Below are 15,319 nucleotides of genomic sequence, written 5' to 3' on the forward strand. Positions count from 1 at the left end.
AAGTTCTAGAGTAAGTTCCGAGTTCTTCCCTCTAACCCACATAAATGAAGTCATCTCTTCTTTATCGTAGATCCTCCCTGTGCATCTCATGGGAAGAGTAATGGCTTTGAGACTATCTCATCATCATTACACTTCCTTTTTTTTTTTTTTTTATCATTACACTTCTTGTTGTGTCTTAATGCTTAATGAATGTTAAGCTGAAAATGAATCCATGTGAACAGGGGAATAGAAAATAAAGTTCAACCAATGAGGCAGCAGCCCAATTTTGAAAGTCTTCACATTTTTATAGTTTACATTGTCAAGCAAAGTCCAGAAATTATCATTTTCTTAGAAATTATTTCTCTATTTCACATCCTTGCAAAATTAGCTAGACTTCTTTTAAATCCCATTTTTACTTTATTAAAGTATTCCTTAAATATACAGTTTGGTAAGAAATTGGATATTTTGTCAACAAGATGTAAAATGACAGGCATCATTTTCTTTTAAGCCCTCTTTCTTTCTTTCTTTACCGGTGTCACGGGAGGGAGAGGGGCTGTGCTCCTCTCAGGCAGACAACAGAGCTTTGCTGTCTTGTCTTGGTAAGTTGGTTTCAACCTTGCTGTCTGTCTTTGTTAGTTGGTTTTAGTTTTGCTTAGGTTAGTTGTAGCAAAAGTCCTCTTCTTCTGGGAGTTGAATGGTCCAATAAAGTAAATCAGTAGTTTCCATTCAAGTCTTGGGTAGAGAGACACCACAGTTAGCACTCTGGTTCCTGCAGTAGCATTCCCAACTGACATGCCAAGGCTGAAGATTTCCATCCGGGTCAGGTGTTGCTGCTGCTGCTGCTAAGTCACTTCAGTCGTGTCTGGCTCTGTGCGACCCCAGAGACGGCAGCCCACCAGGCTCCCCTGTCCCTGGGATTCTCCAGGCAAGAACACACTGGAGTGGGTTGCCATTTCCTTCTCCAATGCATGAAAGTGAAAAGTGAAGTCGCTCAGTTGTGTCCAACTCTTAGCAACCCCATGGACTGCAGCCTACCAGGCTCCTCCGTCCATGGGATTTTCCAGGCAAGGGTACTGGAGTGGGGTGCCATTGCCTTCTCCAGGGTCAGGTGTAGCACATTATAAAGGAACTTAGAGAATGTCACACTAAGAGATTTACTCTTTCCAGAGAGAAAGAACACACACGTGCTGGACTGAGGTGACACAGCCCTCTTCCAGTATTAAAAAATTGTTTCCTTATAAACTATTTCCATGTTATTTTGTTCCATTATATCTGCTGTGACATTTGTAAGTGGATGGAGATTTTCTGTTTATTGGCTTCCAATCAGATCTTCAGATACATTGTTTGAAGGTGGAGATCAGTTCTCCTTGCTCTACCAGCCCATTGGTAGGAGGGCACCTCTTGACATCTGTACAATTATTAGTACATCTGTCGTAATTTCAGTTATCTGCTTGGCATAATATGGTCAGTTCAATTTCATTTGTTTTATCTTGGCTCTGAGTTATAGATTCCTATGTGATGATTCTTAAATCCCAGAATCCATGTATAGAGTATATTGGAAAAATTGGGGATAATTTTTTCTTTTTTTGGATTGCAACTTACAGTGAAAGTTTAACTACAGAATACTATGTAGTAAAAAAAAAAAAAGAAAAATTTACTTATAGGGCAACAATGGAGAAACAGGCATAGAGAAAAGACTTATAGACATGGGGAGAGGGGAAGAGAGGATGAGATGTATGGAAACAGTAACATGGAAACTTACATTACCATATGTAAAATAGATAGCCAATGGAAATTTGCCGTATGGCTCAGGAAACTCAAACAGGGGCTCTGTATCAACCTAGAGGGATGAGATGGGGAGGGAGATGGGAGGGAATTCCAAAAGGAAGGGGATATATATATACACACACACACACCTATGGCTGATTCATGTTGAGGTTTGATGGAAAACAGTAAAATTCTGTAAAGCAATTATCCTTCAATAAAAAATAAGTTAATTTTAAAAAACTGTTTAACATTTCAGTTCAGTTCAGTTGCTCGGTTGTGTCCGACTCTTTGCAATCCCATGAATCGCAGCATGCCAGGCCTCCCTGTCCATCACCAACTCCGGGAGTTTACTCAGACTCACATCCATCGAGTCAGTGATGCCATCCAGCCATCTCATCCTCTGTTGTCCCCTTCGCCTCCTGCCCCCAATCCCTCCCAACATCAGGGTCTTTTCCAATGAGTCAACTCTTCGCATGAGGTGGCCAAAGTACTGGAGTTTCAGCTTCTGCATCATTCCCTCCAAAGAAATCCCAGGGCTGATCTCCTTCAGAATGGACTGGTTGGATCTCCTTGCAGTCCAAGGGACTCTCAAGAGTCTTCTCCAACACCACAGTTCCAAAGCATCAATTCTTCGGCTCTCAGCCTTCTTCACAGTCCAACTCTCACATCCATACATGACCACTAGAAAAACCATAGCCTTGACTAGATGGACCTTTGTTGGCAAAGTAATGTCTCTGCTTTTGAATATGCTACCTACGTTGGTCATAACTTTCCTTCCAAGGAGTAAGTGTCTTTTTATTTCATGGCTGCAGTCACCATCTGCAGTGATTTTGGAGCCCCCAAAAATAAAGTCTGACATTGTTTCTACTGTTTCCCCATCTATTTCCCATGAAGTGATGGGACCAGATGCCATGATCTTTGTTTTCTGAATGTTGAGCTTTAAGCCAACTTTTTCACTCTCCACTTTCACTTTCATCAAGAGGCTTTTTATAGTTCCTCTTTACTTTCTGCCATAAGGATGGTGTCATCTGCATATCTGAGGTTATTGATATTTCTCCTGGCAATCTTGATTCCAGCTTGTGTTTCTTCCAGTCCAGCGTTTCTCATGATGTATTCTGCATATAAGTTAAATAAGCAGGGTGACAATATATAGCCTTGACGTACTCCTTTTCCTATTTGGAACCAGTCTGTTGTTCCATGTCCAGTTCTAACTGTTGCTTCCTGACCTGCATACAGATTTCTCAAGAGGCAGATCAGGTGGTCTGGTATTCCCATCTCTTTCAGAATTTTCCACAGTTTCTTGTGATCCACACAGTCAAAGGCTTTGGCATAGTCAATAAAGCAGAAATAGATGTTTTTCTGGAACTCTCTTGCTTTTTCCATGATCCAGCGGATGTTGGCAATTTCATCTCTGGTTCCTCTGCCTTTTCTAAAACCAGCTTGAACATCAGAAAGTTTACGGTTCATGTATTGCTGAAGCCTGGCTTGGAGAATTTTGAGCATTACTTTACCAGAATGTGAGATGAGTGCAATTGTGCAGTAGTTTGAGCATTCTTTGGCATTGCCTTTCTTTGGGATTGAAATGAAAACTGACCTTTTCCAGTCCTGTGGCCACTGCTGAGTTTTCCAAATGTGCTGGCATATTGAGTGCAGCACTTTAACAGCATCATCCTTCAGGATTTGAAATAGCTCAACTGGAATTCCATCACCTCCACTAGCTTTGTTTGTAGTGATGCTTTCTAAGGCCCACTTGACTTCACATTCCAGGATATTTAGATTCATTTATATTTGGCATTAGGCAGCATTAGGCTTCCTGCCCCTCATCCATGTTTCCAGAGAATTTCAAGGACTGTTTCTAGCTCGTGGTCTCAACATTATTCTTGTAGTTTTCAATGTCTGTGCAGTATGTCTACTGTCATATTATGGAGGTTGTCTTTTGGCTTATTCATTGTACTAGAATTTTCTCATTTGAAATAAAGGGAAGGGATAGGAAAATGAAAAAGTAGAATTTATTATCCAGCTTATTTCATGCTCATTTTATGCCTATTTAGACTATAACTCATTTTCTTTTTTTCAATAAAATTAATTGAATTAAATTTACAAATTTCACCTCAAATGACAAAGATTGACTAAATAGATTTCAGGCTTAGGTTTATGTAATAAACAATGATTTTCAGCGGATGAACTCTCCATATGATGTTTGGTGGTAACTATCACAAACCAGGACAATAATGTTTAAGAAACAGGAAAATAAATGAGCGCGTACTGTATAGCGCAGGTAACTCTGCTCAGTGCTCTGTGGTGACCTCAATGGAAAGGAAATCCAAAAAACAGGGGTATATGGATTCGTAGGGCTGACTCCCTTTGCTGTACAGCAGGAACTAACGTAACATTGTAAAGCAACTGTATTCCAATTAATTAAACAAAAGAATTAATTAAAACAAGAGAAACATGAAAGTCAAATTTTGGTGGGGAGGAGTGGGAGCGTTCAGAGTGGTTGAGAGGAAATAGAAGGACGTGGTATTACAGTGCAGTGCTGGCAGCTGAGCGTGCCCACCAAGTACCCGTGTCATCCTATTCATAGTTGCATCAGAAGTGGGCAACGTGGGTCATAAGTCAGCAACAACATTCATGTGGATTAATGCTTTCTATAATAATGTCCCTCTAGTGGGGTGTTTGTAACACACTGTAACATATCAAGCGTATTCGTATGTTTGCCTTTATGATTGCAATGTTTTGATACTGTGAGTTTGATATTTTGATATTGTGAGAAGCATGCACGTACTTCCCTGTGCGTACAAGCATAACCGTTTTTGTGTTCTCCTATTTGCGGAGTGTTCCAGTAAAGCCTCATAGATTATGCAGTCCTGATTGAAGAAAGTAGTTGTGCATGTTCTTATTTTATGACTGATGTGAAAATGCTGGATGTCAAGTGAGGGAGAAAGTAATGTTGCAATTATTTCTCCTTTTAAGCATGAGAGTGAAAGTGTTAGTTGCTCAGTCATGTTCAACTCTTTGCAACCCCCTGAACTGTAGCCCATCAGGCTCCTCCTCTGCCCATGGAATTCTCCAGGCAAGAATACTGGAGGGGGTTGCCATTTCCTTCTCCAGGGGATCTTCCCAACCCAGGGATCGAACTTTGGTCTCCTGCATTGCAGGTGGATTCTTTACCTTCTGAGCCACCATTCAAGTATATATTTCTTATGTTGATATATGTCAGTCTGTAGTTAAGGCAACTCTTTCATTATCTCCACCTGATACTCTTTGCTATTCAGATAATTGATAAGCAAGTCAGAGTTGTTTGTGTCATGAGACAGAAATAAATGTACAATGTTCTATAAAAATAATCAGGCTCATAAGATGATCTAGTCAAGGAACAGACAGTCAGGTTTATAGGAAAGTCACATACACAAGGAAAAACTCAGTTATCTTGTTATTTGTTAAAAGTTAGATAGAAAGACTAACTCTGAGATGGTAAGAGAAAGACTAACTCTGAGATGGTATACCTGGATGGAACCTGGATAGGTGGGTGGGAATATCAGATCTCCTGGAAGAGATGGATTTAGAGCTTGGCATTGAAAGTCTAATTAGTTAAATTAATCTTTTTTAATGTTGATTATGTGTTAATATCGTGCATTATAAAAGACTGGAGTGTAGCATTTCGTACATAGTACTGAATGACGTAGTGCTGAAAAGTGACAGTACTTTGTCACTTTTAAAAATGAGAATCCTAACAAATACCTGAAATGTATTAATATTCTAAATGATATTATATTTAATCCAATACTGATGACTCCATTACCTGACATCTATTTTAAAGTAATGAATATGTCAAAAAACACCTGTATCTGTCAGGATCCAGAATAATACAGCTCCAACTAGAGTCCACTAGAAAGAATAAGATAGGGGAGACCAGTTATAATGATGTTACTGCTAAGTCACTTCAGTTGTGTCCGACTCTGTGCGACTCCATAGACAGCAGCCCACCAGGCTCCCCCGTCCCTGGGATTCTCCAGGCAAGAACACTGGAGTGGGTTGCCGTTTCCTTCTCCAGTGCATGAAAGTGAAAAGTGAAAGTGAAGTCGCTCAGTTGTGTCTGACTCCTAGTGACCCCATGGACTGAAGCCTACCAGGATCCTCCATCCATGGGATTTTCCAGGCAAGAGTACTGGAGTGGGGTGCCATTGCCTTCTCCCATAATGATGTTAGAATAGGTGAAAAGCCAGATGGCAGAGGCAACCCAGACATTCGCATCTGTAGGAGCCCCCTACTGCAACTAAGGCTGGAGGGATAAAGGGAAGATGTGGTATTGCCAGAGTCCTTAGAGACCACAGAGAGAGCGACCCACACTGTGAAAGCTAGAAAACAAATGAGACAGCCATTGCTTGGGGTTACTTGTTAAAACAGACAGAAGGAAAGAGATACCTCCCCTTCTCCTTTCTTCCCACTCTGCATTTCCCAGCTCCCACCAGTGCCTCTAACTTGAAGCCAGTTGCTAACAGAGCTGGGAAATGTAATTTGCAGGAACAGAGGGAGGGATGTCTCCAAGGAAGCATTACCATTACATGGCAATTCTGATTTTGGAGGTGGGGTCGGGGGATGGAATTGAGGTGAGTTCAAAGCATTGATCTTGTGAGAGGGATTAAGTTTGCAGGATATTATCCAAAGCCTTATCATACTAGGTTTTCTTACTGGCATTGAGTTAACTAAATTTTTTTTTATCCTACTGGAAAATTTAGCTTGTATCTTTTCATCATAGTGTTATTGTTAGATGCTTTTGAAAATTCTCTACGAATGATCTTGTTGGTTAATTTTCAAATGTTAACATACTGTAAATGTCAGGAAGTATTTGATCTTTTCTAATTAGAGCCAGTCTTTAAAACCCAAAACAACAGGTGACAGGCTCAATTGTTCCCCTGCCAGTTAGTAGCTCTCACAAAAAATTATAGGCACCTTCTCCCTTTCCATCTTTTAAAGATATTAAGGATGGACTAGGAAAAGTTCAACTCCTCCTGGAATCAAGCAGTGTCTACAACTTGAAGATAATGATGTGGTTTCTTGGTTCTTTTGTGATTTTTGCTTCTTGGAGGTTTGGGTATGTGGCAGAGTTTGTAATTTGTTTTTTGATTGGATGGCAATGTCAGATTTGAAATGGCAGCATAATAATCAATTTGGAAAATTGAACATTAGCCATGTGTTATGTGCAGTGAAAGTAATCTTTGTGAGCATGGGAGATGAGGCTGTAGTGAAAAACTTGATGTTGGTCTGTGCTAAAATTTTGTCACATCTGGAAGGCATTTGATGTATAAAATTACATAGGTTTGATACCATATAGGCCTAAGACATATGGAGGGGACATTATGCAGAAACTTGTTCTTTTCCATATTCTTTAGCTTAGAGATTTTTGAATCATAAGGAGTCCATTTGAATCTCCATTAAAGATAAACTGAGTAAAATGACCAAATGGAAGGAATTTTGAGCACATGGTCAACAGCTCTGTGTCCTTATCCTCCCGATTCCCTTCTTTAAATTGATTAAGCACGGGGCATGCTCATCATTTTTTCTCATTTTCTAAGTAACCGTAGTAATGAATAGTGGATTCCATGGTAGGCTGCTGTAATAGACTTTTTATTATTCTTGCTTAAATTTACCTGCATTTTTAGCTTTCCTCTTAAAAAGATCATTTGAAGTAATATTGCCCCATAAAATTATAACAAATCATATTTCTGTTGGGTTATAAACTTTTCAGAGTTCTTTCAAACATATTATTCCACTTATTAGAATGGTTCTGACCTTGTCTTGAAAAAAAGAAGGAAAATCATATTCATTGAGCATTTTTTGGCTTTTATTTTATCAAAAAAATTTAGTTGCTTTCCTCTCATGCACAGTTTTCATTTGCAGGAGGAAGTACTCCTCATCTGTTTCCTCATTTTATCCTTTAAGAAAAATGTTAGTTCACATGATGGTATTATTCCAGCAGTTTTATTCCTGGTAAATTAACTTTTGTCTGAAAAGTAAGTTCTTTGAACCACTTATCAAGGAACTGTTAGGACATTTAATACTATTATCTGCCACATCAGCAAGCTTCCTGTTTCATCAAGTGACTTCTCTGATTTTTCTTCCTCCAATATTATGATAAAGTTATTTTATAAACAAAAGTAGTATGAACGTCTGATGTACAAATCTACTGTACCTTGGTAGAAAGTATATCATCTTTGTCTTACTCCATTACTCTGCTAATTATTATGCACCTTTGATTAAACATATAAGTTTATTTTTACATCATCATAGAGTTAAGAGCCATGATTTAATAATAAAGCAAGGATGACTTATTGATGACATACAACTAGTAGGGTATGTTAAAAAAACCCACTAATTTCTTTTCTCTAAACTTGTGTAATGAGTATAAACATTTTAATGATTGGGCAAATTATATTTTACCTTCAACGATGGAGAAATCTGTTAAAGTGAAACATTTCTTTTTAAGAACATATGCCAGTGATAAAATGAGCACGGGAAAAAATAAGAATATGACTCTTTGGTCATTACATCATTTGCTTGTATTTGTGGAGAGTTTGCAGACACTAAAAAATACACTATATGTAGATAATAACCAAACAAGTAAAAATTATGACTGACGACTGCCAATTATAATTTGAGAAAGGTGAAAAGTATTTTAAGAGCTGTCAGCCATCAAGGTCCGGTTCACTGTGAAGAGTGGTCCTTTTTTCATCACATACTGATTGGACATCTACTGTATGCCAGGCAGTGAATAAGGCTAATGTGGATCTTGACCCCATGATTTTACACTCCAGCAGGAGACCTGAACACTAACACAGAACTTTACCTGTGTTGTTAGTGTTTTCAAGGGGAAGTATAGAGTGAAAACAGAGGACAACTAGCTAGGTGCTATTTTAAATTAAACTTTAAAGTATATTAAAAAAAAGGCATTTCTGCACAAATATTTATGCATATTGTCAGTGTTGTATAAAGTTAATTTTTTCCCTCATTCCTGTTGAAAATGACTAAGGCTAAAAAGCTCTTACCTTTTTTAAATTCAGTTTTAAGTGATTGGGCAAGATGCAAAGTGATTCAGGCATGAAGTGGTTTGCTTAGGGTCAAAGCACAGGTATTGGTGGTTACTGAGTAGAACCCAGGAGTCTGACTCTCCAAACAGTTGTGAGAAAACATGTCCTGTTCCCTGAGAAGAAAGATTGCCAGCAAAATATTAGAAAGTCTTCTGTCTGGTTTTAATCTAGATAAACAATACTGTGTTAAGTTTGGGGGAAATACAAGAAATGATATAGGGCTTCCCAGGTGGCTCAGTAGTAGAGAATCCCCCTGCCAGTGCAGGAGACGCAGGAGAGGGGAATTTGATCCCTGGGTGGGGAAGATCCCCCGGAGGAAGAAATGGCAACCCAATACAGTGTTCTTGCCTGGGAAATCCTACAGACAGAGGAGCCTGGCAGGCTACAGTCCATGGGGTTGCAAAGAGTCGGACACGACTTAGCAACTAGACAACAAGAACAACAGGAAATGATATAGCACGGATGGGCCACATGTACCCAGAGTGTGCTATGTGTAGGACTTAGAATAATGCATAAAGATCCCAGAAAAAATAAAGCATATAATGAATTACTGTGCCAGGCAGAGTAACCAGTGCTGTTCAGGACATTGATGGTAAGAGCATTTGTTTTTCGCCCTGGTTTCCTTTTAAGAGAACATTTCAGACCAATAGGATCACAAATGTTGCATTTGGTTTATGTTGAAATTCTGCATTGATTTTTCAATTTGCCTCCACAATTATGCTCTTGAGTCTGATGACATTCTGGTTTTCATTTTCAGATTCATATTTCACCAGCATTCTCTTTGCACTACATACCTTGCTATAAAATGCAGGTTTCGTGGTTTCCAAAAAAAAAGGATATTACATAGAATAGCTGAAATCCACAATGTTTCCCAGATGGGAAAGACAGAACATTCATCTCATCTTTTCCTCCTGGATCTGGTGGGGTTTTGGAAAGGGCTTCATTGTTTTCATGTGGCAGAGTGCATTGGCAAATTGTTTTCTAAAGTACGCAGTGGCGTGTTCTTCTAATATTATAAGATATGGGCAGCATTTATGAAAGATTATAAATCTTGCAACTCTCCTCAGAAACTTAAAATACAGCTGGAAATGTTTTGCTTCCAACAAACATGCAATCTTCATAAAATTGGAAAAGAAATGTTTTGAATAAATAATGTTTTGGTTTATTTCTCTCTAGTGTGAGATCTATTTTTTTTAGTCAAAACCATGCCATAAAACTCCTCCTTCTTCTACACTAACACCCTTGCCTCTGTATTTATATTTTGCTGGTGCATCTATTTTTTTTTTTCCAGTTTTAAAGTATGCCAGATTGCTTTTCCTTGTTTTTAAAGATAGAAAACTGGATTTCTCCCAGGGACTCTTTCCCTAACTAGGATAGTTTAAAACTGAAACAAGGATTGAGTCAGTTAATTAATTTAAATGAGATTACAAATCAAAAACATATTACACAGTCTTGATTTAATTACCGCATTTTATTTACTTAATTGAAAACACACTGTAGAAAGTTAGTAATCTTGACAATGACCAGTATAGTATCTTTACCTTCTATAAACTAAAGTCTTTGCAATCAAGAAGTTTAGATGATCCTGGTTGTGACCTTTGGTTCACTCAATCCCTGGATCAGTAGAGAGTCACTGAACTTAATCTTAGGCCAGAAAGGTCAGATACAATTATCCCTGCTTTCATTTGGGAGATTTTGGTGCTGGTTAATGAAGCAGTGCAAACCTCTGGTCTGACGTGTTGGCAGGTCTCATACTTCTTGTGCAGGGGTTGTCCCATCTGCATTGGTGAATAGTCTCCTGGCATGAATAGATATCCTCTCAAATGGGTAGGTGATTTTTTTCCCACCTTGAATTTCAGTGCCCTATATTTCCTGGCTAATCACTTGTGAACAAATTTTGGTCTTGAGCTCAAACAGATCCTTATTTTAATCCTTGAGATATGATGCTTTGAACCTAATCCTCCTGTTAAGCAGAAAGAGAAAGTAACTCTTTAAAAGAAAGTTTAATAATAGAACTAGTGGAATGTGTAGGATAAGAAATAGAGGGGATAGTACCTATCTACTCTCTTGTATATTTTTCTTTGGTTAAATAAGTTACTTTATCTGTAAGGAGCCTCAGCATAGCAATTTTTTTTTTTAATAGCAACCTTTTTTAAATCTCTGTTTTGCTACGTTGAAGATACATTTTAAAATCCATGTTAACCAATACAAAATGAGATCTGAAGGTATGGGACCTCAGATGGAAAATAATATAGATGAAAATGCATAATTGAAAATATGTAAAAAGCCTTGTATTCCAAGAATTATATTGCATCTGCCAAAAGTGTTGGGAGAGATCTTGTTTCTCTGCCTGCTCAGTACTGAGTTTAGGGGAATGGATACAGACTCAGCAAAAATATGTGGATGGCTCCATTAAGAAAGTGACGGAGTTAACGACCACTTCCCGTGGACGGCTGGTTACCCGGGTTTTGCAGGGAACTTGATGCCGTATCATGGAATGTCCTATTGAGAATGGACAGACTGAAGCACCGAGGGAGAGTATGAGCGTTTTGCCGCATGTTTCCGTGCTTTTGAGAGATAAGGAAGCACTTAGTTTTCACAGGTTCTTTATGTTATTCTAATAACCATTTAAGAGCAAAAAAAGGAAATATTGCAAAACTCTAGTTTTGTGTCATCCCAGTTGATGAAAGAGCCCTCCATGAAAACTGAAGCTATATAGATTTTTTTACTGTGCTGGTGAAAAAAATACAGCAAATTATGTACTTAGAATTGTGATTACACAAGCTAGCAACAAATGCCAGGGAAATCAGTGCTCATAGAAAGTAAACTTCCAAGGAGGAGGCAGGACAGTTTACAAAGGGATAGGGAGGTTTGTAGGAGAAGAATAGTTTTCTCCTCTGTCCTTGTAAAAGATGGATGGTTTTTTTCTTACTTTGTGTTTTCTTGTTATAAAGTACGTAGATTTGTATCCCTTCCCCTCAGGTTTTTGTTTGTTTCTTACATTGGCTTTTCTCTTTCTTAAGTTCTTCCTGGCATACTATATATGCAATTTATAAAAATATTCTATTTTAGTATGTTGGTAGTTAATGTTTTGGAGAAAAAGAAGGGGACTATTCTAAGCCTTTAGAAAACTCTCGTGGTATTCTTTAGTTGACAATGAGCTGTTTCTTTACCTGCTTAAAGCAGAGGAATATGACAAAGGGGCCCTTTATCACATGATGACTAATTTTAGTTCTAGCAGGAGGCTATCTGTAGGTTAACAGGTTACAGTGTGGATTTCATTTACTCTTCTGATATCCCTTGATATAAAAGCTATATTGTTAGTCACAGAATTTTAGAGCCAGAAGGGACCTGACAGGGTACCTTGTACAATCGCTTCTTTGCACCAGAATGATTATTTATAAAATTAATGCTTCTCAAATGTGGTTTTCTGTTGATACTCAAGTCATGGTGTCAGAGAATAAAATGAATTCCTAAAACAAGCGTCACCTTGGGGTAGAAAGACAGCCTGTATAGAAAGGTCATCAAAAGCTTCTTGGCTTCCTTCTTGCTTCCTGGAACCCCCCACAGATATCTCCTCCTTTTTGTAGGAGAAAGCCAAACATGAATTTCTGTCTCAAAATACTTCCTCTTATCTATCTCCTCCCATTTCCAAATATTTCTTCAAAAATTAAAGGGAGAACTGAGACTTACAATAGCCTGGGAGACCCACCCTGGGAATTGTGTCTCTCTCCCCTTTTCTTGTTACAAAAGGTTTGTCTGCTTGATTCTTCTCTTTTATTTTATTGTGAATAATTTCTAAAGACTTTATTTATTCTAAATTGAAGTATAATTGATTTACAACCTTTCAGGTATACAGAACAGTGATTCAGTTATACGTATTCTTTCTCAGATTCTTTTCCATTGTAGATTATTATACTATGTTGAATATAGTTCTCTGTGGTATATAGTAGGTCCTTGTTGGTTATGTATTTTATATATAGAAGTGTATATTTGTTAATTCCAACTCCTAATGTATCTCTCCCCTACTCTTTATCCCTTAATCATAAGTTTGTTTTCTGTGTCTGTGAGTCTATTTCTGTTTTGTAAATAATTTCATTTATGACATGTATTTTTAGATGTTTCTGCATTGAGGACGCAGGCCTAGTCTTTCTTTTATTCTAGTCTTTCTTCTCTGTGCACCTCTGTGGTTTATAGACAAATTATTTTCTGCTCGTTTGACAAACACATCTGTGAGACACTGTAGCAAAGTTTAGGGCCATGAAGCTAAGCAGGGTAGTAGCCCTGCCTTCATATAGTTCAGAATCTGAAAGGAATGACCTCAGCATGGAGGAACTTAGGGGGAAAAAGACAAGCACCCTGTGCGGAGACTCGGGGGCATCAGACGGAGGTGTGACACTCGTGGGACTGGAAGGCTAACGTGTGACCCAGGCGTCCGTAGGGGCCGGATCAAAGTGCCTTGAGTGGCATCCCAAAGTTTTTGAAGTTTCTTTCTCTTATGTATTGCGAATACATGTAAAATTTTAGCGGGAAAGAAGCTTAAGCAGTTTTAGGTTTTAAGGAGATTACCTTGGTAGTAAAGAGGAGTATGTATTAGGAAGATGTGAGATCTGTTCATTTTTCAAGACCCTGTTCCTGAGGTCACCTCCCTTTGATATATTTTATGACATGTCCTTACCTATCTGTCATAGGAAGAACCAATTATTTCCTCTTGATATACACTCACTTATAGCTCCTATCCTGGAGGGGGGCATGGCAACCCACTCTAGTGTTCTTGCCTGGAGAATCCCCATGGACAGAGGAGCCTGTCGGGTTACAAAGAGTCAGACACGACTGAGCAGCTGAGCACAGCACAGCACATAGCTCTTTATCATAGTGTGCATTAAAAAAAAATTGTGCATTTCTGTCTTAGCAACCTCTGAACTTCTAGAATGTGTAGATTGTATAATCTTCTTTTTGAAACAATATTTTAAGGGTCAATAATGAAAATTAAATGGAAATTTAATACATATTATGGAGAACTCATTATGTTCCAAACATTAGTAACTGGAATACAGAAGGTACTCCATAAACCTTATTGATTCTCATTTAATTGATGCTTACGTGAATGACCTTCAAAAATATCTTTCACAGTTGAGATGATCCGAGCACATCAGATAACTGAGTTCATCCCCTTCCACCTCTGCCCACTGCCCCCCCCAAGAAAGTTAGTACTCAGTAACAAACATTTAACAGGTCATTATTTATTTATCTTGTGTATTTAACAAACATTTTATTGGACTTCCACCAGATTATCAGTAGAACACTAGAATTTCCTTTGTTTAGCAATGAGAATCCAAGCTAAATATATTTAAAGCTGGCCTCTTTCTAAAGCATCAGTTAGTGTATGGACATCAGTGAGAGTAATAATTATTTACAATTTCAGTTAGAAAAAATGTGTAGGGATTTTAAGGACTTTTAAATTTCTGAAGAAGGTTGTGAATATATTGGTAAATGATGGGGGAGGAGGGAGATTAGGGGAATGTAAAGTTCTCAGAAATCTTTAATTGAGTGAAATGTCATTTGGCTTTGCCTGATTATGAGATTGCTTCATAACCACTCAAGAGGCAGGGTGTCTTAATGGGTGGCCCATGTAGAGAACTTATGTTTTAATAGTTGCCATGTAACTTTGGACAAGTCACTTAGATCACTTAAGTATCCCAGGATTTTCCACAAAATTGAATCACTAGAGAAACTTGGTTACTTCTTAGGTGGGGCTTAGGTAGTAGAAGAACATGAAAGATTGGCTGCTTTTTAAAAAGGAGTGGATACGAGGATTGAAGGAGAGTTGTAAGTGTCATGTGTAGATGAGAACCTTTCTTAGTCCTGAAATCTTCAATTTGGGGGAAGAGAAATTGATTGCTTAAAAAGCATTAATTTAGAAATGGCTTCATTAACTGTTCTTTTTCCTAGAAGAAATATATTGTGTTTAATTACACTTCTAAGACAAAGATTGAGTAGTAGGAGTTTTATATGTAATACAAAATATATTTCAGTCCTACGTTCTGTCAAGTCGGAAAGAGACAAAGAAGTGTAAAAGATACAGATTGAGATCAAGGAAGAGAAAACAATGTGAAAGGAGAGATAGGGCTGGTTTGAGTCTGCTGCCTTCAAGAGCCCTTTTCCCTCTTTTTCTTCGCGGCATCAGTGTCTCAAGACTCAGTGTGCTGGTCAGTTCACAGTCCCCATTCTGACCACCCTCCTTCTTCAGAGACTTCAGTCTTCCAGAAGGTAATTTTCACTCCTGACTTTTGAGCATGACGGCTCCCTGAGAGCCTCGAAATGGCAGCAGTGCCTTCCTCCCTTTTTGGGAGAGTGGGACCAAGGTATTTACAGAGGAATTCAAGAGGCACACACTTGCCCATCTTCAGTTAACTCAACACAGACAATTTTAGATGCTTACACTGGGATGGACAGACTTAGTCATATCCCTTTTCTCCCTTTCT

The 15,319-nt window shown here is 38.3% G+C and overlaps 1 protein-coding gene across 38 annotated transcripts in view; it reads left to right on the forward strand.

Annotated features, from left to right (window-relative positions):
* NFIB (nuclear factor I B) overlaps positions 1–15,319 on the forward strand; it is a 482,616-nt gene that overhangs the window by 352,909 nt on the left and 114,388 nt on the right. Inside the window, exon 1 of one of the 38 annotated variants that reach the window (XM_086415107.1) lies at positions 10,642–10,661. The exons of the other annotated variants lie outside the window; for them this stretch is intronic. Within the exon in view, the coding sequence (XP_086271233.1) occupies positions 10,658–10,661 (4 nt within the window). The 5' untranslated portion in view covers positions 10,642–10,657. Of the gene's footprint in view, positions 1–10,641; positions 10,662–15,319 lie in introns of those variants that run through there. 38 annotated transcript variants of the gene reach the window in all.

Source organism: Bos grunniens, chromosome 8, assembly GCF_055505025.1.
Source record: "Bos grunniens cultivar Pamir isolate PY7600 chromosome 8, Bosgru_T2T1.0, whole genome shotgun sequence".
Classification (NCBI taxonomy): domain Eukaryota; kingdom Metazoa; phylum Chordata; class Mammalia; order Artiodactyla; family Bovidae; genus Bos; species Bos grunniens.